General features: G+C 48.5%; 2 protein-coding genes and 1 long non-coding RNA gene across 12 annotated transcripts in view; 2 read left to right on the top strand and 1 right to left on the bottom strand.

Annotated features, from left to right (window-relative positions):
• Positions 1 to 2,133, top strand: part of BPHL (biphenyl hydrolase like) — a 38,210-nt gene extending 36,077 nt beyond the window's left edge. For all 3 annotated transcript variants that reach the window (XR_010413528.1, XM_045866450.3, XM_064597269.1), the window contains one exon: positions 30 to 2,133. Coding sequence is in view for 2 of the 3 variants with exons in the window: in XM_045866450.3 (XP_045722406.2) it covers positions 30 to 129 (100 nt within the window). In the remaining variant the exon portion in view is untranslated. The remainder of the gene's footprint in view (positions 1 to 29) is intronic.
• On the bottom strand, positions 879 to 5,044 carry TUBB2A (tubulin beta 2A class IIa). 2 transcript variants are annotated; one of them, XM_064597267.1, is made up of 4 exons: positions 4,886 to 5,044; positions 3,530 to 3,638; positions 3,074 to 3,184; positions 879 to 2,132 (listed from the first exon to the last, which is right to left on the bottom strand). In XM_064597267.1, exons 1-4 carry the CDS (start codon positions 4,940 to 4,942, stop codon positions 1,072 to 1,074), a joined length of 1,338 nt encoding a protein of 445 aa, XP_064453337.1. In that variant the 5' UTR covers positions 4,943 to 5,044; the 3' UTR covers positions 879 to 1,071. The 2 variants fall into 2 exon arrangements, with proteins under 2 accessions (XP_064453337.1, XP_064453338.1); XM_064597268.1 differs by lacking the exons at positions 3,074 to 3,184; positions 3,530 to 3,638; positions 4,886 to 5,044 and adding an exon at positions 2,722 to 3,011.
• A 48-nt stretch (positions 5,045 to 5,092) lies between these two features.
• On the top strand, positions 5,093 to 8,416 carry LOC123841315 (uncharacterized). Of its 7 annotated transcripts, none has more exons than XR_010413533.1 (3): positions 5,093 to 5,428; positions 6,242 to 6,327; positions 6,958 to 8,416. It is a non-coding gene; the product is annotated as an uncharacterized LOC123841315 (long non-coding RNA). The 7 variants fall into 7 exon arrangements; XR_008505820.2 differs by having other exon boundaries at positions 6,904 to 8,416; XR_010413531.1 differs by having other exon boundaries at positions 6,200 to 8,416.
• The last annotated feature ends 12,380 nt before the right edge of the window (positions 8,417 to 20,796 follow it).

Here is a 20,796-nt window from a genome sequence, read left to right as displayed (position 1 = left end):
CCATTAATCATAAACTTTTTTTTTTTTAGGTTGCATCTGATACGAGAAGGCAAGCACAACCTACATTTACGTTTTGCAGATGAATTCAGTAAGTTAGCAGAAGACTTCTTACAGGGCAAAGGCCCCTGAGAACGGCAGGGACCTGGGGATTCCTCACTGTGGGGCTTGAGCCTGTTGCTGCCTTTGAAACGCACTGCAGTCCCTCCGTAGCTCCCCTGCCTTCCCATGCTTTCTCCTCCTCCCCGCAGACTGCTCCCGGCCAAAAGGAAGTAATTCATATTAAAACGTCTTCCAGCTCTAAGTGCTACAGAAATTAAAGCTGATTTTTTTTAACAGTGAAGTTGTGAATGTCTACCATTGGCTTAAAAATTGAATTCTGATTCTGTTTTACTTTCTCGCCAGTGAATCTTAGCTGAAGCATTTGGAGTATTTATGACTGTGATTTCAGGGTATCCTGAATCTAGAATTATGCTGTCCCTTTTATCTGAGAGGTACAAGCTTTCGCTGGTCTTTTTACTTGAATTTATCATGGTTCAAAGTAGAGAAACAGAAGAAAATCCTTGCCTAGGGCCCTTGATCCCACATTTTCACAAGAGTTGCTGGAACTACAGTAAATAAGGTAGGAAGGTTTGCTTTGTCCTTAAATCTCTATTTCTTCCACATGTTTCCTGGATTCATTTACTTTAATACTCGGGGCCCGTGAAGATGAAGAACTGTCTTTTTATCTGTCTTCACTAACAGAGCAGAAAAGGCTATTAATTAAAAACATTAAAGCAGAAATCCTAGTTTGTTAAAGTCACTAAACCCAGAAACATATTTAAGAAGCATTCAGTGAAAGAATAAAAATTGCCTGAAATGAAATTAAGGAGACCACACAGTTTTGGACACATGCTTTTTTATTAGTATAGATATCTTAGACAATACTGTGATTTTTTAGGAGTTTCACATTATTACATCAACAGTGTGAATTTCTGACAGAGGCAAAACGGAGCACCATAGTATACAAATAGACCATGCTTGATTGAGGACAACAGAAGTTCACTAAAGATGCACGATTTATTTGAGAAGTTCTTAAGCCTCATCCTCGCCCTCCTCCTCCTCGAACTCCCCCTGTTCGTCGGCCGTGGCGTCCTGGTACTGCTGGTACTCGGACACCAGGTCGTTCATGTTGCTCTCGGCCTCGGTGAACTCCATCTCATCCATGCCCTCGCCCGTGTACCAGTGGAGGAAGGCCTTGCGCCGGAACATGGCCGTGAACTGCTCCGAGATGCGCTTGAACAGCTCCTGGATGGCCGTGCTGTTGCCGATGAAGGTGGCCGACATCTTGAGGCCGCGCGGCGGGATGTCGCACACGGCCGTCTTGACGTTGTTGGGGATCCACTCGACGAAGTAGCTGCTGTTCTTGTTCTGCACGTTGAGCATCTGCTCGTCCACCTCCTTCATGGACATGCGGCCGCGGAAGATGGCGGCCACGGTCAGGTAGCGGCCGTGGCGCGGGTCGCAGGCGGCCATCATGTTCTTGGAGTCGAACATCTGCTGCGTGAGCTCGGGCACCGTGAGGGCCCGATACTGCTGGCTGCCGCGGCTGGTGAGCGGCGCGAAGCCGGGCATGAAGAAGTGCAGGCGCGGGAAGGGCACCATGTTCACGGCCAGCTTGCGCAGGTCGGCGTTCAGCTGGCCGGGGAAGCGCAGGCAGGTGGTGACGCCGCTCATGGTGGCCGACACCAGGTGGTTGAGGTCTCCGTACGTGGGGGTGGTCAGTTTCAGGGTGCGGAAGCAGATGTCGTACAGGGCCTCGTTGTCGATGGAATAGGTTTCATCGGTGTTCTCCACCAGCTGGTGCACCGACAGGGTGGCGTTGTAGGGCTCGACCACCGTGTCGGACACCTTGGGCGAGGGCATGACGCTGAAGGTGTTCATGATGCGGTCTGGGTACTCCTCCCGGATCTTGCTGATGAGCAGCGTGCCCATCCCGGACCCCGTGCCGCCCCCCAGCGAGTGGGTCAGCTGGAAGCCCTGCAGACAGTCACAGCTTTCCGACTCCTTCCTCACCACGTCCAGGACCGAGTCCACGAGTTCGGCTCCCTCTGTGTAGTGGCCCTTCGCCCAGTTGTTGCCCGCGCCACTCTGGCCTGCCAGAGGGAAAGGAGAATATTAGACACTAAAACATTAGGAATTCTGATTTCTGTCATTTGTAGACTAATCTTAAGAGTTGCAGATTCTTCTCTTTTAGATACCTTTTTTACCTATGGAAAATTGTCTATACATCAATGATCCTCAAAAACACTGGACATCATAATAGGATAAAAAGCAAGTTTAGTTCAGATGGAGTTATTAACTGATCGGGAAGATGGTTTGACAAAACCCAGCTGGTTTTTTGTTTTTGTTTTGAGAGTGAGAGAGAGAGCATAAATAGCGGCAGAGGGAGAAGCAGACTCCCCTGCTGGGCAGGCAGCCTGACTCGGGGCTCGATCCCAGGACCCTGGAATCATGACCTGAGCTGAAGGCAGACGCTTAACCCACTGAGACACCCAGGCATCCCAAAACCCAACTGGTTTTAAAACTAGGAACAGGAATCTTGTGTAAATATTTACATTAGGTACCATAAACAGTCAAGGGCAAGGGCACAATATGATCCAAAGAGAAGATGGGCTCCAAGCAGCTGGCCCCACATCTGGTCATAACCTGTGTCTTTGGCCTGTGGCTTCCTGACATGCTTACCTGCTGGCCCTGGTCCTCTGACGTCACCAGCAGCTTATCAACTCCTGCTGGAAGGTTAGTCACTGCTCTGTATTCTTCACCTGTCACAGGCTACTCTGTAGTTGGCGGGGGTCGGGGAGCGAAGGGGCCCTCTGCAGGCTGACACTGTGCTCTGAACTGCCCAGAGACCAGGGGCCAGAAGAGAGGGGCCAGAGAAGTGGTCGCCCCAGGATTAGGTGGAATTAGGCCAGGACCTAGGGCTCTCTGTGGACACACAGTCTCCACCTTGGCATTCAGCACTAAGATCTCTGACTTCCACAGTGTTGAGAAGGGAGACTCACTGAGCCAGTTGCCACTGATCGTGACTACATACCAAACACGAAGTTGTCCGGCCTGAAGATCTGGCCGAATGGTCCAGACCTGACGGAGTCCATGGTGCCCGGCTCCAGATCCACCAGGATGGCCCGAGGTACGTATTTGTTACCTGTGGGGAACAGAGCCGCCCTTAGATGTGCAGCGGGCAAAGGGATCACAGACAAGGCTGTGCTCTATGCTCCTTTCACCGCAGAATCATTAGAGAACATTCTAGCATCTGAGACAAAAGTGAGCGAATAGAGGTGCTTTTCTGCCTCAGAAGAGGAGATAACAGCATGCTTAGTCATGGCCAACATGCAGGAGTCGTGAGGAGCTCTAGAACGTGTCGTTTTTAGCAGCTGACATTTAAAACGAATGCAAGAAGCACGTCTTTGTCATTTGTCTGTCCTAGTACATTCCGTCTGCCACAGTATGCAAAGCAAGGTTGACTGGGCAAAAACATTCAAGTACTCACCAGCAGCTTCATTGTAGTACACGTTGATTCTCTCCAGCTGCAAGTCACTGTCTCCATGGTAACTGCCAGTGGGGTCGATCCCATGCTCATCACTGATGACCTCCCAAAACTGGGGGGAGGGGGGAAATCACATGATGGGCGGGCATCCTAAATATCGGTAAGGATGACTCTTTTCTCCCTCTCATGTGCTTGGAACAGCGGCCACTGTGGTCAGCCAGTGAAGGAGTCCTAGAGCTGCACCCCCCTATTCCTCCAGGGGCTGCTGCAGAGGGGCTTGGAAATCCGCAGAGCATCGGCCATATGATGGCGACAGACTGAAAAGCTGGGAAGGGCACTGAGCGAGGAGGGTGGGCACAGCAGATGCCCTTCTAGGGAAAGCCATGGAGGTTGGGGGGGGCGTCACCCCCAGGCAGGGCTGAATGTCACCGCATCCCAGCCGATGGGTGGGTCCCGCCAGGACCAAGGACCACTTGGACCCCACCCCTCAACTGCCTGCAGGGATCAAGGTCTCCTGGTGCAAACCCCACCCAGCCCTCCAGGCAGAGCAGTTTTAGGCCACTGACATCCAGAGGGCCTGCCGCCCCTGCCCTCGGCAGGGGTGGGTGGGGAAGGGCAGGCTGGAGGAGTCTGGGATCCCGACCGGGGACAGTGGGTAGAGCTGGGCACGGTGAGGGCACAGGCTCCATTGTGAATTTGCAGCAGGGAAGGGGGCGGGGAGGTTGGGGTGGGCAATATGGCGGTTGTGAAAGAGACCACGTCCTTGTCCGGGCGCCCGCCCACACCCTTGCACCAGGCTGGCTCCTGCCTCGCCCACTGCGGTCGGTAGTCACAGCGCCGGGACGTCACCTGCCGCCTCGCAGACAGGAAGCCAGACTCCGACATTATGTCTCATCATGTCGAGGGTGCTCATATTAGGGAAGTTCTCTAAATCCCCGTTTTTGAAACCCAACAAGAACTCTAGCATGTCACGGCAGTGACAGTGCATTGTTTTCATTCAAACTATAGAGGAAAATTCACTAATTAAATTCCACATGAGGCCACTGGATTAATATGACCGCTCTCCCTATGCAAATTCTAGAGGGTAATACACCCAAGAAAATGCCAACCACGTCTCGCAGGGCCTTGATTAAAGGCACACCCCAATGCGTCGCCGCGCGCATCGTGGCAGGTTGTGTGGCTTCCTGGGCCCCGCCCGGCGGCCCCGCCGAGAACGCGCCACCGGGGCCGGCGGGCCGCCGCCACCTCCCCCCGGCCCCTGCCCCGGCCCGCACCCTGGGGTCCCGCCACCCCCGGCCCGGGTCGGCACCCTCGGGGCCTGCCGCCCCCTCCCTGGCCCCTGCACGGCGGCGCGCCCACCTTGGCGCCGATCTGGTTGCCGCACTGGCCCGCCTGGATGTGCACGATCTCTCGCATGGTGCCGGCTGCGGAGAGGGTGTTGGCGCTGGCCCTCGGAGCTGTGCGCGCGGCGGCACCGGCGGACTCCGCAGCAGAGACCAGTCGCCGCCCCCCAGCGCTGCATTTTATACCGGGGGAGTCGCCCCCTCCCCGGCCTGGCCCGCGATGACGTAATGGCGGGCGGGGCTGGGGGCGGCGCCGCGGGGACTGCGGCACCGCGAGGGGGAGCTGGGGCGCGGTGCGAGGTGCGGGGGCGCTCAGGCCCGGGTCCGCGCCTGTCGGCTCGCGAGAGGGCTCCCGGCGCCGGCGGCCGGCCGCCAAGGGCGGTGTCGGGGCCTCCGGCCCAGCCCGCCGCGGTCGGCTCGAGGCACCGACGCGGCCCCACCTTGCACTGGCTCCTCAGTAACACCGCATCCCCCCACCCGTCCACTCTGGACGCCCGACAGGGGCTGGACACCTGGGTCCTGGAACGGGGGTGGGAGGGTCCTCGCCTCCCGGGGCCAGGTGAGAGGCAGCCAGTACCCTCTTGGAGCGGGGAGCCTAGAATGGTCAGTGGGCTCTACAGCTGTTCCTCAGCTTTCCTGCCTCCCAGGGCCCCGTTCTCTTCCTATTCCGGGTGGGAATTCGCAGCAGCCAGTCTAAACGCGGGGAGGGGGTGCAAGATGGGGAAGAGTGGGGGGTTCCCCGGTGAGAGCAGATGGGAACTGTGTTGGAGGAAAGAGAGGATGGGGGGAGGGGGCGGCTTTTACTTCTACTTGTGAGGAAGATGGTCCGTTTAGAAGGTGCTGGATTTGTCTCATGTCTGCATTGGGCTCTTGGGTCCTTGTAAAGGCCATCTAAATGTGGGAAATTCTGCGTGCGTACGTGTGGGTCCGAGAGGATGTAACAGCCGCACATCAGCCCCCAGGTACCCACACCTTACATTCAATATGTCACCTAATCCTCGCTGCCATCTAGAGAGCTGCACAGTCCTGTTCAAAGGCCGCTAAGCCACGTGTGGCTACTGAACCCTTGAAATGTGGGTAGTCTGAATTGAGATGTGCTCTAAGTGTAAAAGAGTCACTGGATTGCATGGACTCAGTAAGTTAAAAGGCTGTAAAATATTCCATTGCTAATTTTGTATATTGATTACATCTCAAAATAATATTTTGGATAGATTTTTAAAATTAATTTCACTTTTTTTTTTTAACCTTTTTAAATGACTACTACACTAGTAGTGACTAAACTGGAAAATGTTCTTACCTATGTGACTCACATTGTATTTCCATTGAACAGCTCTGCTCTGGAGTAGACATAATTACTATCCCTATTTCACAGCTCGGAAAAGGAGGCTCAAAGAGCTGACTAGCTACAAAGCTAGTAAGTGAAGTCATCTGGATTCCTTCTACAAAGACAAAGCCCAGGTGAGTTTTAAAGGCTTGGTCAGCATGAGGTAACACCCAATCGTAATTGTTCTCAAAGATGATCCTGAACGTTGGGCTAGGTGAGCGGGGACCTGGGGACTGTTTTTGTTGCCCACACATACTCCTTTTCCTCTCTGGGACCAGTTTCTCCAACTATAAAATGACGATAATTATAGGTGCCCTGCAGCCAGCTTTGTGAGTAGGAAATGAGAAGCTCTATATGAAAGCAGGTCAAGTTTATGGAGCAGAAATGCCCCCATAAAACCCAAGGTGATGCTGTTGTTATAAGTATGAAGCCTGCTTGCTGTGTTAATAGTGGGCATCTGTCAGAGGTGGGCAACGTCATGGCTTCATCACGCCTGCCTGAGGGAGCCAGTCCTCGGGGGTCCTCTCAGCACTGGTCAGGTGCCTGGTGCCCTGGGGGGAGGGCCGGGGGGGGGGTATGGGTTTCCTGGCTCTCTCCTCCTCTCTCCCCTCCCCATGCAGCTGGGCCCCCAGGGCACAGTCTATTCCCACTGATGTTGTTCCCACATTCCGAGGGCTTGGCCTCCACCTTCTCCCCATCTCTACCTCCAGTTCCCATTTCTTGGGCTGTTCATGAGCAGACAGAGCCTTCCATTTCCCTTCCAGAGAATGGCCCTGCTCTGGGTAACTTCACGGATAACACAGCGCCATAAAGATTTTCTGGAGGTAATTGCTTCTTGGTCTTTGTTGTTTCCTTCAAGATGGGGATTTGGGGCCAAGTAGGCATAGAAGATGTGACCTGGAAGGGATAATATTGGGGACATGGGACCCTAACAGGTGGGCATCTCCCTACCTGTGGAAGGGAAAGATCACCCTCATGGATGGTGCCCACTCTGCTTGGGCACCATCTGCTGGTTGGGTCGCTAAGTAAGTCACCTACCCTCTCTGAGCCTCTGTTAGCGTATCTGAAACATGGAAATCCGGTTGTGTTATGTTGTGAGTCTAAGAGACAATGTGACCTGGACGTTTAGTACACACGCAGTCGATAAATCAATGACAGCATTGGTTACAGCAGGCCCGGGCACAGGAGGGCTGCCCGTGGGTTACCGGCAGCACATGTCCTTGCCCAGGCTGTCTCCTCTTGCCACCCAGTCTGCACCGGCCTGCTTTCTCATCTGCTCGCTCCTCCCCCAGTACCCGCCCCTGTTGTCTGTTGGAATCTAATCAAAGAGGCACACAGGCAGATTTTTAAACAATGCCTGCCCAGCCTAAGGTGACTCATCCGACAGCTGTGACCCCTTACTCTCCTCCATGTGGGCATCAGCAGCACCAGCACGGGTCTGGGGAAACCCCCCCCCCCACCCCGGGGAGGGGAGCAGGAGGGAATGGGGCCGGCGCATCCTCCCCTCTCCCCTGGAATAGGCTTTTGGCAAGCTTTGGGGAAAGGTGGTTCCCCCCCACCCCCACCCAAGACCCTCCTGTCCAAAAAGGAGCAGCTCTCTGGCTGTTGGGCAGGGTCAGGGGGAGGGGTCCCAACATCCTCCGGCCGTCGCATGTCATTTCCTGCTTTTGGACCTGATGTCACTGACATCAAGTGTGCGAGCCGTCCCTGCCCTGAAGGCACTTTGGAGTGATGCTGACAACCTTCAGACTGGAAAGAAAGGAGTGAATTCCCGGTAGAAGGCTGGGCCTTGCCTGCATTTTACAGACGGACTCAGGATCCTCCCCTTCGCTCTGCCTGCCCTTCTTGTCTCCTGCCCTGGGTGAGAGGATCGTAGTGAAAGCGCCCCCCGCAAGCCTGAGATGTCCATGATGAGGGCTGCTCTTAGCGGATGCCGTCTCTGGCGGGACACATGTGATCTGCTTCAAAGAGATTTCACTGGGATCCTGACATTTGGGAAACATCAATAGAATAACGAAAACCCAGAAACCATTCCAGCAATCAAGTCGCATGTATTATTCTGGAACAGTCTCACAGCTTACTTGTTTGTGCCCTCAGAGAGGGTCCAGGGGACAAGGCGCCTCAATTTCTCTTTCCCGTGAAACGCCTCTAAAATAGCCCTGCCTGCTCCTTCGACTGTGAGCACACATTTTCAAGCTTTTAATAAAAGCATCTTTTTATGAAGATGGAGGAATTTTACTTAAAGCATTTAAAATGCTTCCTTTTTAAAAAGACTGCCTGAAGTATGAATAGTCTGAACCCCAATTTAACTTACTTTGAAAATATCAACTCCACCAAGTTATAGTTTATAAATTTTTGCACCAGAGAATAGTAATTTGGAGTAATATAAAGTAATGTTTTTCAGCCCTCTTCTGGAATGTTTCATGTCCCAGTATGTGTTATTTTTACTAGAATTGTCAATCTGGGCCTTTCAAAATTGAAAACAACAAATATGTGTGTGTATAATATACACACACATTGTATATACATATATATTTTATTATGGTAAGAAAACTTATTTTATATATACATATTTTCTGACTATGAAATTAGAAACTTTAGAAAATACCAAAGAACATAAATATGTCTTTCTACTCTTCTCTGTATGTACTTTTTTTTCACTGTTTATGTTTGATGTATTACTTTCTTTTCTTCTCCCTTTTCCTGGTCATTTGGGTGTTTTTGTTTGTTCCTTTTTAACATCATTTCAATTACATTTGCCTTAGACATTAAAAAAATGAAGAAATACTGCATTTTCTTATGCCATGACTTAAATCACAATTCTTACAAATTTTCAAACGTATGTAACCTTTTCCCAAATGCTACCATTTTTCCTATAATCTAGAGCATCTGAACGTACCAGATTCTCTAAGCAAACTGTTTCATACAGCCAGGGCTGTTCACATGGCCTGAATGAATGTCCCCCCATTCAGCCCACTCTCACATTCCCTGGATGGAGTTAAGAGCACAGGCCATGGATGGAGTGGGTGCAAATCCTGACTCTGACCCTTGTTAGCTGTGTGACTGAGAGGAAGTTACTTAACCTCTCTGTGCCTCAATTTCTTCAGCTGTAAAATGGTAATAATAATTGCACCTACCTCCTAGAGTTGCTACAAGGACTGGATGAATGGATATGTGAAAACACTTAGAATGCCACCTGTTCCATAGTAAGTGTTTCATTAATCTTAGCTATTATAATTAGTGTTACTATTTCCTTCCTTCCTTCCTTCCTTTCTTCTAGGAAGCTCCTCTCCACAAATCAGGGCTCAACTCCAATGTCATCACTTTCTCTGTGATGCTCCCTCCTTTGTACCTTATCATATGGTGTACACATCTTCATATTATAATCCTGACCCTTTTTCCCTGAGATTAATTTAGCAAGGAAGGGCACTACTATAGAAATAAACATGCAGAAGAACTGAGCAGGCAGTGAGCTGAGGCACCCTTTGAATGCTGTCTCCCCTCCCAGACCCAAAGGGTCTGCAGGGGAGTGCATGTCACCACACTCTGCAAGAAGTTCCAGCCATAGCACCCCTCACGGGACTGGACCAGCTCCTGGAGGAGGCATGGAACCCAAGAGAGCCCAGTGCCCATCACTTTCCAACTTTCTGGCTCCCTCGCCACCTATTTTCTGAACACAGGCTTTTTTTCACACCAATGAGTTGCAAAGAATCTGGGCCAACCATGCCGACTCCCCTGTGGCCAAGCCGGGTGCACAAAAGGTGCAGGTCATTTTCGTGGAAGCTCCAGGGCTCAAGTGGTGCTCTGTTTCACTGTCAAGGCAAAGGGCCGTTATGGGAAGCATTTTCCTCCCGGTGGTGGGAAAGCCATTAGGTTATGCAGAGCCTAATAATTCTGCCTTCTGCCCCAAGCATGCTGGGGGAGAGGCTTCCAGTGGTGGCTGGTGGGGAGTGGCAAGAGTGGCTTCCCCGGATCCTTGGCCCAGCTGCTGCAGCCTGGGCCCGCCTCTGCCCTCCCAGAACATTCCGGGCCTTCTCAGTGCCCGCCCCAGACATAGGAGCCACCTCCTCTCTGCCCACCACCAGCATGGGCTGTCCAGCTTGCTCACGATCGGGCTTGGCCCTGGGAGCACCAACCAACCACCACCACTCATTAAATACCTGGGGGGCGGGGAGAGGGAGGCACTCAATATATGAAGTGCCTATTTTTTAGCTATGAAATAATATTGAGGTACATTTTGTTTACTGGATCGAGCTCATTTAAACTGTGGAAAACTACAGTCTGCTGGGGTCTGCTGCATTGTATAGCCGGGAGTCTTCAGAGAAACCCCAAAATTGTTTCTCATTCCTGCTGCCCTCCTTTTTTCCCAACTAAGTGCCAGAAATGCTTGCTTTGTGCAGAAATACTACTATTTATTTGCAATCAGTTTTGTTTTATTTTATTTTTACTGGAAGCCTGTGTGTCCCACTGTCCCACTCCCTATACCCCCTCTGACAGCCATCAGCTTGTTCTCTGTGTTTATAGGTCTGATTCTGCTTTTTCTTTGTTTGTTTATTCATTTTTTTTTTTTTTAGATTCCACGTTTGAGTGAAATCATGTGGTGGTTGTCTTTCTCAGTCTGACTTATTTCATTTAGCATAATACCTTCTATGTCCATCCATGCTGTCACAAATGACATGAACTCATCCTGTATATGGCCAAGTAATATTCCAGTGTGTGTGTGTGTGCGCGCGCGCGCGCACGTCACACCTTCCCTATCCATTCATCTATCAAGGGACCCTTAGATGGCTTCCATATCTTGGCTATTGCAAGTAATTCTGCAATAAACAGGGAAGATCAGTGTTTTCATTTTCTTTGGATAAATACCTAGTAGTGGAGTTATTGGATCATATAGTAATTCTATTTTTAATTTTTTGAGGATCCTTCCTACTGTTTTCCACAGTGGCTGCACCAATTTACATTCCCACCAGCAATGCACGAGGGTTCCTTTTTCTCCACATCTTTGCCAACATTTGTTATTTCTTGTCTTTTTGCTTTTTGCCATCCTGACAGGTGTGAGGTGATAGCTCATTGTAGTTCCGATTTGCATTTCTCCGATGATGAGTCATGTTGAGCATCTTTTCGTGTGTCTGTTGGCCATCTGGATGTCTTCTTTGGCAAAATGTCTATTCAAGGCCTCCTTCCGTATTTTAATTGGATTATTTGTTTTTTGGTGTTGTGTGTGTTCTTTATATGTTGTGGAGATTAACCTCTTATCCGATATGTCATTTGCAAATATCTTCTTCCATTCAGTAGGTTGTATTTTGGTTTCATTATTTCCTTCATTGTGCAGAAGCTTTTTAATTTGATGTAATCCCGATAGTTTATTTTTGCTTTTGCTTCCCTTGCCTTGGGAAACCTTTCCGAAATATATTTCTACGGCCAATATCAGAGAAATTGCTACCTGTGCTGCCTTTCTAGTCTCAGGTCTCACATCCCGGTCTTTCACGCATCTTGGGTACTTTTGTGTATGCTCCCAGACAGTGGCCCAGTTTTATTCTTTTAAGGCTTTCCCAGCGCCATTTATTGAAGAGACTGTCTTTTCCCCATTGTATGTTCTTGTAATCAGTTATTCTTCATGCCTGGTTGTCATGCAGTACAAAAATAGTAATAGGCTGCATTTCAAATATGTGGTAGATTAAGTTTGTTAAATTTAGTATTTGTACCGAATTTTGTTGAACACTCAGAGTGTGATGCTTCAGTAACGCACTGCCAATATTCTTTTGTTTTTTGTAATTACATGGAATAGTTGTTATTTCCACTCTTTTCATCTTGTCAGCAAGGCCAGTTTTACCCATTTTACTGTCTTACCACTGCAAGCATAGCACTTACTAGTTTTCAAGACCTAAGAAAATGTTTGAGATGAGTGGTGCAGGGGGAGGGATAAAATTCCAAAATATGAATATGAAAAGAAAACTGCGATAGTAAAATTAATAAATGTTTAATGATCTGTCTACCAAACATAGCATGTCAATTAGTCAAATGCAACTTAACTTTTATATCGTAACATAAATTACAATTAGTGTAAACATTTTACAGAATAGATTATTTTCTGTAAATAATGGAGTATTTACAAAGAAATACGAGATTTTTTTTGATAATTAGAAGAAAGAAGGAGATTAAAGAAGATGGAGACAATTATGTTGGGAAAGGCATCCTCTGAGAGAGATTTAACAGAGCTGTGACTGTTGAAAGAGGAAAGGGAGGAAGGGGCACCTGGGTGGCTCAGTTGGTTAAACATCTGCCTTTGGCTCAGATCCTCAGGGTCCTGGGATTGAGCCCTGTGTCGGGCTCCCTGCTCAGTGATGATTCTGCTTCTTCCTCTCCTTCTGTGGTCTCTCTTGCTTTTGCTCTCTCTCAAATAAATAAGTAAAATCTGAAAGAAAGAAAAAGAAAGAAAGAAAGAAGAAAGAAAGAAAGAAAGAAAGAAAGAAAGAAAGAAAGAAAGAAAGAAAGAAAGAAAGAAGGAAAAAAAGTTAGAAACAGGAAAGGGAGGAGCATGTTGTGTGCATAACTACCTTGGTGAAAATAAGGAGGTGTAGTCTTGGACCAGTCATTTCCCCTCATCAGTACAGGGGTGTACTGGCAAAGGACAGCTTGGTTGTGGGGTGTGTGTGTGTTGGGGGAAGAGGGGAGGGTAAGGCCTTCTGGTGAGTTGTAGGATAGAGAAGCAGTGTGTAACCAGAAATTCCTATGTACTGGATGTTTCAAAGTCAAATTTTTGTTAACTCAGGGAATACTCTGCTGATTCACAGACGACTTTTAAGGTTGGCTAGTTTTGCAATTAATGAGGCATCTGGATCCCGTTGAGATGCCCATACTGATGTTGGAGGAATGAAGCTGAAAATAGGGCACCGACTGAGAGTCTCCACAGTGGGGAGAGCCCACTATAGGCTGAGTACAGGAACAGTAAGGGAATAAAGAGGCCCAGCAAGATCAGGAGCTGAGTCAACAAATGAACTGTCAAGTCTGACTAGAGATTAATGCTGGGACCAGAACCTGTGGTCCAGTCTTAAACTGGAGCTGAAAGGAAATGATGGAAAAGCAAGACAAGGAAACAAGGAAGTACATGTGAGAAGAAAGTTAGAATGGGCTCTCGACCTGCAGGCCTGCCTCAAAAAATCTTATGTTGCTACTCTGAGCCCAGCCTAAGATAGAAATTTCCACTGGAGCCGCCTGCAGCTGCAAATTTAACTTACAGAATTGGAACTAGTTCTGAGGCAAATTTAAGAGCGGTTAGGTTTCTCTTTTGGTTCTTTTTCCCACCTCTTGCTACTCTTTCCCAAATTTGAGCACATGGGCTCCATCCCCTTATGAAATTCTGTACCAAGGAAACGATTTAATACCAATCAGTTAAGGTCTTATTTTGATGAGTATATTAACTCTTCCAAGAATATTCACATAGATCCATAGACTTCAAAAGGGACCTGGTCAAAAGGGAAAATCACATTTTCTAAAATTAAAAGGTATTCCAAAATTAATCTATCTTGGTTCCTCTCCCCCTTGCAGAATTCCGAACAAGAAGTCATATAGCCTATCCTCAAACACCTTCCTTAACGGGATGCTCACTGCACACCAACTGTTGCACTGTTGTGACCAGTACGTTCCAGATGTTATTTCATTTAACCCTTACCATGACCCTCTGAAGCAGATACTATTATAACTGTGTTTTTTGGAAAAATAAGCTTAGGTTCAGAGAGATTGAGTACTTGCCCAAAGCCATACCACTAGTAAGTAGGAACATCACTTACTCTGTGAACATAGGTTCAGATGTTGGAACCAGTTTCATAGACCATGTGCTTTTGATTCCCCAAACGGCCCGTTTGTGGTAGGCAGAATTCTAACACAGCCCTGGGAGCCACCCGGCCCTGGCGTATATACACTTTTTCCCAGTTGTTCAAACACGAATCAAGGTACTCCTGTGAAGGGATTTTGCAGATATAATTAAGATTACAAGTCAGTTGGCCTTAAAATAGTGAGATTATGGGGGTGGGCCTCCTCCAATCACATGAGCCCTTTTAGAGCAGAGAATTTTCTTCTGGTTGGTGGCAGAAGAGGACATCAGAATTTCAAAGCAGTAGAGACCCTCTCCTGCTGGCCTTGAAGGAGGAACTACCACCTAGTGGAGAGGGCCATGTGCAAGGCAACCTCGAGGAGCAGAGAATGGCCTCTGATCAATGGCCAAAAAGCAAACCTGAGCCTCAGACCTATGACCACGAGGAACTGGATTCTACCAACCACCCAAGGGCCATGAAAGAGAGCCCTGGGCTTCAGATGGAGCAGCTCAGGATGGTCAGTTGAGGACATGAGCAGAAAACCCACGACTCTCGAGCACAGAAACTGTAAGACAACTGTGATGCTTTAAGCCACTGAGTTTGTGGTAACTTGTTACCTAGCAATGAAAAACTACAGCATCTCCTCTTTGGTGAGTGTCTCAGGTCAGTCCCCCAGAAGCCAACCTGAGACAAGGGTTTGAGTGAAGTTTACTCCAGGAAGCAGCAGGAGGGTAGTAGGGAACTGAGCCAGGAAAGGGAAGACCCCAGGCTACATTTGCAAGCAGGTGCTGGGGTGGGCACAGGGTTCCATGCTGGGGGATCTGTAAGGGATGAAGCAGACCATCACCCAGAATGGTTTCACCAAGAGCTGGGGAAGCTGGGCTATTTAGCCTCTAGTCTGTCCTTCAACAGTCCTCATTTCCAGAGGGGTACGATGGACAGGACATGCAGTAGGGAGTCTAGGAAGAATGAGTGTCCCAGGAGCATGGGCAGGCACCAACAGTATCTGCTACAAAGACATTCCTTAGAAAGTTCCTTCATATCAGTTGACACATACACTTCAGCCAATTGTCCGGGTTTGGTTCCTTAGCTAATGATGTCTATCTTCTCCATACTTTTCAGATACCTGTAATTTCCATATTCCTGAGGTGTTGTTTCACTAGTTAAAATATCCAGTCCCTTCCTGGACTCCCTCCCCCCAGCCCCATGAAACAGGATTTTCAGTTCAGAACTAGTTCGATGGTCTTGATTGGGAGCTATGAATGCAGGTCTGACCACGTCAGCTTCTGGGCAGCCTCATCTGTTCACAGGTGACTCATATGAAGTTGTCCTGCTTCTTTGTGGAACTGCTAAGAACTATCTCACCCTTCCTGTTCCTCTGCTATTAGTATTGGGATTGTAGGAAGGACATTTCATTTGTGGATGAACTTGGGCACCATTAGGGGCCTATAAAGGTACCGTGTTCATGACCCATTTGTGCAGGTCTGCATTCAGTATTTAACATACCTAAAGTAGGTACAATAAATGGTCAAGGGCAAGGGCACATTATGTTCCGAAAAGAAGATGGGCTCCAGGCAGCTGGCCCCATGTCTGGTCATAACCTGTGCCTTTGGCCTTTGGCTTCCTGACGTGCTTACCTGCTGGCCCTGGTTCTCTGACTCCTGCTGAAAGGTTAGTCACTGCTCTGTATTCTTCACCTGTCACAGGCTACTCTGTAGTTGGGGGCGGGGGTCGGGGAGCGAAGGGGCCCTCTGCAGGCTGACACTGTTCTCTGAACTGCCCAGAGAGGGGCCAGAGAAGTGGCCGCCCCAGGATTAGGTGAAATTAGGCCAGGACCTAGGGCTCTCTGTGGACACACAGTCTCCACCTTGGCATTCAGCACTAAGATCTCTGACTTCCACAGTGTTGAGAAGGGAGACTCACTGAGCCAGTTGCCACTGATCATGACTACATACCAAACACGAAGTTGTCCGGCCTGAAGATCTGGCCGAATGGTCCAGACCTGACGGAGTCCATGGTGCCCGGCTCCAGATCCACCAGGATGGCCCGAGGTACGTATTTGTTACCTGTGGGGAACAGAGCCGCCCTTAGATGTGCAGCGGGCAAAGGGATCACAGACAAGGCTGTGCTCTATGCTCCTTTCACCGCAGAATCATTAGAGAACATTCTAGCATCTGAGACAAAAGTGAGCGAATAGAGGTGCTTTTCTGCCTCAGAAGAGGAGATAACAGCATGCTTAGTCATGGCCAACATGCAGGAGTCGTGAGGAGCTCTAGAACGTGTCGTTTTTAGCAGCTGACATTTAAAACGAATGCAAGAAGCACGTCTTTGTCATTTGTCTGTCCTAGTACATTCCGTCTGCCACAGTATGCAAAGCAAGGTTGACTGGGCAAAAACATTCAAGTACTCACCAGCAGCTTCATTGTAGTACACGTTGATTCTCTCCAGCTGCAAGTCACTGTCTCCATGGTAACTGCCAGTGGGGTCGATTCCATGCTCATCACTGATGACCTCCCAAAACTGGGGGGAGGGGGGAAATCACATGATGGGCTGGCATCCTAAATATCGGTAAGGATGCCTCTTTTCTCCCTCTCATGTGCTTGGAACAGCGGCCACTGTGGTCAGCCAGTGAAGGAGTCCTAGAGCTGCACCCCCCTATTCCTCCAGGGGCTGCTGCAGAGGGGCTTGGAAATCCGCAGAGCATCGGCCATATGATGGCGACAGACTGAAAAGCTGGGAAGGGCACTGAGCGAGGAGGGTGGGCACAGCAGATGCCCTTCTAGGGAAAGCCATGGAGGTTGGGGGGGGGCGTCACCCCCAGGCAGGGCTGAATGTCACCGCATCCCAGCCGATGGGTGGGTCCCGCCAGGACCAAGGACCACTTGGACCCCACCCCTCAACTGCCTGCAGGGATCAAGGTCTCCTGGTGCAAACCCCACCCAGCCCTCCAGGCAGAGCAGTTTTAGGCCACTGACATCCAGAGGGCCTGCCGCCCCTGCCCTCGGCAGGGGTGGGTGGGGAAGGGCAGGCTGGAGGAGTCTGGGATCCCGACCGGGGACAGTGGGTAGAGCTGGGCACGGTGAGGGCACAGGCTCCATTGTGAATTTGCAGCAGGGAAGGGGGCGGGGAGGTTGGGGTGGGCAATATGGCGGTTGTGAAAGAGACCACGTCCTTGTCCGGGCGCCCGCCCACACCCTTGCACCAGGCTGGCTCCTGCCTCACCCACTGCGGTCGGTAGTCACAGCGCCGGGACGTCACCTGCCGCCTCGCAGACAGGAAGCCAGACATTTTGTCTCATCATGTTGAGGGTGCTCATATTAGGGAAGTTATCTACCATTCGGATCTGAGAAATCTGCAAGCATCAGACATCAATCAGAACAGACTTTTCTTTTATAGGCAGAGGTGGGCAGGACTGGCAGGGACTATGTGGGTGAGGAGGGAAAGAGATGGTGGGGCTGTAGGTGCAATGTCAGGTTACCCAGCAGGAATATTTTTCTCTGTAGTCAGCAGCTTCTCAGACTGAACTGTTAAGGGGGGCAGTGTTCACCTGTGTGCTTGTTTAAACCTGGCGCAAGCCAAGATTTATGGGCTGTGGGTGGGGGAAAACCTGCCTACAGTTGGGTGAAGCAAAGTAGAGGGTAAGAAATGGGCAATTGTGAACATTTGGTCATTACCTCCTTTGTTTCATAGGAGGCTCTCTGGATCATAAGGAAATGCAAAGTAACAAGAAATAAACAAATATCAATCCCTTTGTTGTTGTTATCTCTAATAACCAAAATGAAAGGTAGATGATGGGTGGATCTTGAGACAGAGCCAAGATTGGAATCTGAGTTATTTTAGGACTTCTGCCAAAAGAATTAGTTAAGCTGAAGCCACAGATAGCCAAGATTTGCAAGATAATGGGGGGAAAGGAGAGGGGAAGGCAAGAAACCCATGCCAGGAGGATAGAAACCTTTAAACAGTTATTTGTTTAAAGCAGACATTAATGGGATCAAAATAAAGGTCTTACTGCAGCACTCTCAGAAGTTGAACAGTCTGATGAGAGCTTCTGCTCTTCCCCCGACACTGAAGGGCCTTAAGCAAATCTGCTTTATTCGCCATAGTTTGGAAGGATTTCAAAAGCCGGATGGCAAAGGTGAAAATGGGAAAACCACCCTGGAATTGCCTGAGTGATGATTCCACAATCTAATCACATTAAAGATTGACAGAAGGGCCTGGTCCCTTGACCCAATCCCCAGCTGGGGACCCAAGGGCATGTACACATGAGTGGGTAAAATGGTCAGGGAGTCTAAGAATGATATTTCTGGGACTCCTTGACACGAGAGCCCCGTGCACCCTGGTGCCAGAGATAGTGAAGTCCTAACAGGGGTTGCAGTTAGATTGGGAGGATATGGGAATGACATGGGTGGTGGGATTCAAGTTTAGATGAAGACTGAAATGTTTGAACAGACTATGTGAAGTGGTGGTATCTTCATTACCTGAATATATTATGGGGGTGAATATTGTGTCTAATTGGTCAGTGCTTCCCCTACCCTAGTGTTATACAACGGGAGTGTCGTAAAGCCACCCTTCAGCCATTATTAAGTAGACAGCGCACAACGTGGGCTGTTCCTAATTTGACAGGGGTAGCAGTGCAGACATATTATCTGTACAGTGACACTGGGTGAGATGTGGGGTGTGGACTGGGGCTCATTACAAAAGCCTGGGAGTGCCACCCAGCAATGACCACTGGGATTGCTGTTTGAAAATTCCAGAACATTCCCATTTGAAAGACAATTCCTAGCTTGCTATTTGACTTTAATTGAAATTGTTCCTGTGACTGAAGGACATAAAATAATCTTGAAATACCCATAATGTCTTGGGTAATGTCAAAAAATATCCTAATGGGGAGGGGAGTGCTCAGAAGAGTTTCATAATAAAAAAGAAGTCATTTATATAGGAAATGGTACCAAGGGAATCCAAGGAGAGGTACTGAGGAGCAGGGAGCTCCTTCTCCTTTAGGACTGAATTTGGAACCATCTGACGTGCTGCTGGACCCTAAAGCCACTTGGGTATTGCCATATAAACAACATAAACAACTCTCTATTAACCAACAAAGAGCTGGTTGGTTTATGGATAGCAATATAATATATATATATTAAAGCCTCATCAGGGTTAATAAAATGACTGGCTTGGGGATGGATTTAACTAACCATAAGCTAACTTTTATGCTAAATGGTTCTGTACAAGTTTATTATAAGGTACAAACAGCAACACAGCAAGAGAGAAAAAGAGTAATTAACCTAGCACCAAAAGGTGAATGTCTATGTCATGGCTTTATAGGGTGAATTGATTAGTTGTTTACCATTGCTTTGTTAGTAAATACTGTATCTGTGATTACAGATGCCCAGACAAAGGTGATTGTTTTGCTGTTGAACTTCCTTGGTTGGCAATCCTCTGTGTGTGTTGTCATACATAGATGCTGGGAATTAACATTGTCCCTGACTATGTGAGGACAGGATGACTGGAATCTTGACATTCAGACCCTTTGGGACTCTTCCCCAAGTGTCTCCTCTCCTGGCTGATTTTAATCTATATACTTCCCCGTAATAAACCATAACCATGAACATAACAGCTTTCAGTGAGTTCTGTGAATCGTTCTGACAAATAGTTAAAACTGAGAGTGGTTTTGGGGGCCCCTTGAACTTGCGCTTGTTGTCAGAAGTGAGGGCAGTCTTCTGTGTGGACACTTTGTGTCCTCTAGAACTTCACAGTTGTCCATATTTTATTCAGGGGATGAAGTGAATATTTACATTATGAATGCTGAAACCTCCAGCCTTCTACTCAGCAATCAGAATGCTGGCGGCCAGGCAGAAGAAGCAGGATATGGGTGGGGATAATCTGGGCTATATGATCATTTCAAGAACGAAGACATCATAATGATGATTGTATAGGCTATCTTTTGCTGCACAAAAATCCACCCCAATACTTTGTGGATTGAGACAAACCATGTATTATTATTTGTACGTTTGAGGTTGGCTGAGTGGTTTTGTTATGGGCCGGCTCATCTGGGGCTTGATGTTCTGGGGTAGCTTCATTCACATGTCAGTTGGTTGGCAGGCTTGTTGGTCTAGTGAGGTGCTCACTGTCATGTCTGGCAGTTGGCTTGATGTCAGCTGGAAAAGCCATGTGTCTTTCATCACCCATCAGGCTAACCATGCTTGTTTATATGGTGCCAAAACCGTCCCTAGTGGCAGGAGAGGGCAAGCCCCAATCCATAAGGCTTTTCCCACCCTTCCTTGTATCATACTTGCTAATGTCCCATTGGTGAAAGCAAATCGTGTAACCAAACCCAGATTCAAGAGGTAGAGAAACAGACTCCACCTCTTTGTGTATCAGTCTGTTTCTCTAGAAACAGAACCAATAAAGCCTGAAATCTGTAGGGCAGGCCCACATGCTGGAAACTCAAGCAGGGTTTCTATGTCACAGTCTTAGGTGGATTCATCTCTGGGAAACCTCAGTTTTTGCTCTTAAGCCTTCAACCATTTGGATGAGGCTCATCCTTATTATGAAAGATAATCTGCTAATAAAACGGTAAGTAATCTGATTGCAAAGGTGAATCATGTCTACGAAATACCTTCACAGCAACATCTAGATTAGTCTTTGAACAACTGGGTTCCATAGGTTAACTAAGTTGACACACAAAGTTTCACCATCACAGAGCAAATATTCAGCTCTCGTTCAGTCTGTATACTCCATTGATAGTTCCCTAAACAAATAACCAGATTGCTCAGAATTCACCCAGTGAAT

This window comes from Mirounga angustirostris, unplaced genomic scaffold, assembly GCF_029215605.1.
Source record: "Mirounga angustirostris isolate CCGP_5_RB_7025 unplaced genomic scaffold, mMirAng1.0.hap1 SCAF_8, whole genome shotgun sequence".
Taxonomy (NCBI): domain Eukaryota; kingdom Metazoa; phylum Chordata; class Mammalia; order Carnivora; family Phocidae; genus Mirounga; species Mirounga angustirostris.
This window is presented reverse-complemented; position numbering and strand designations above follow the sequence as displayed.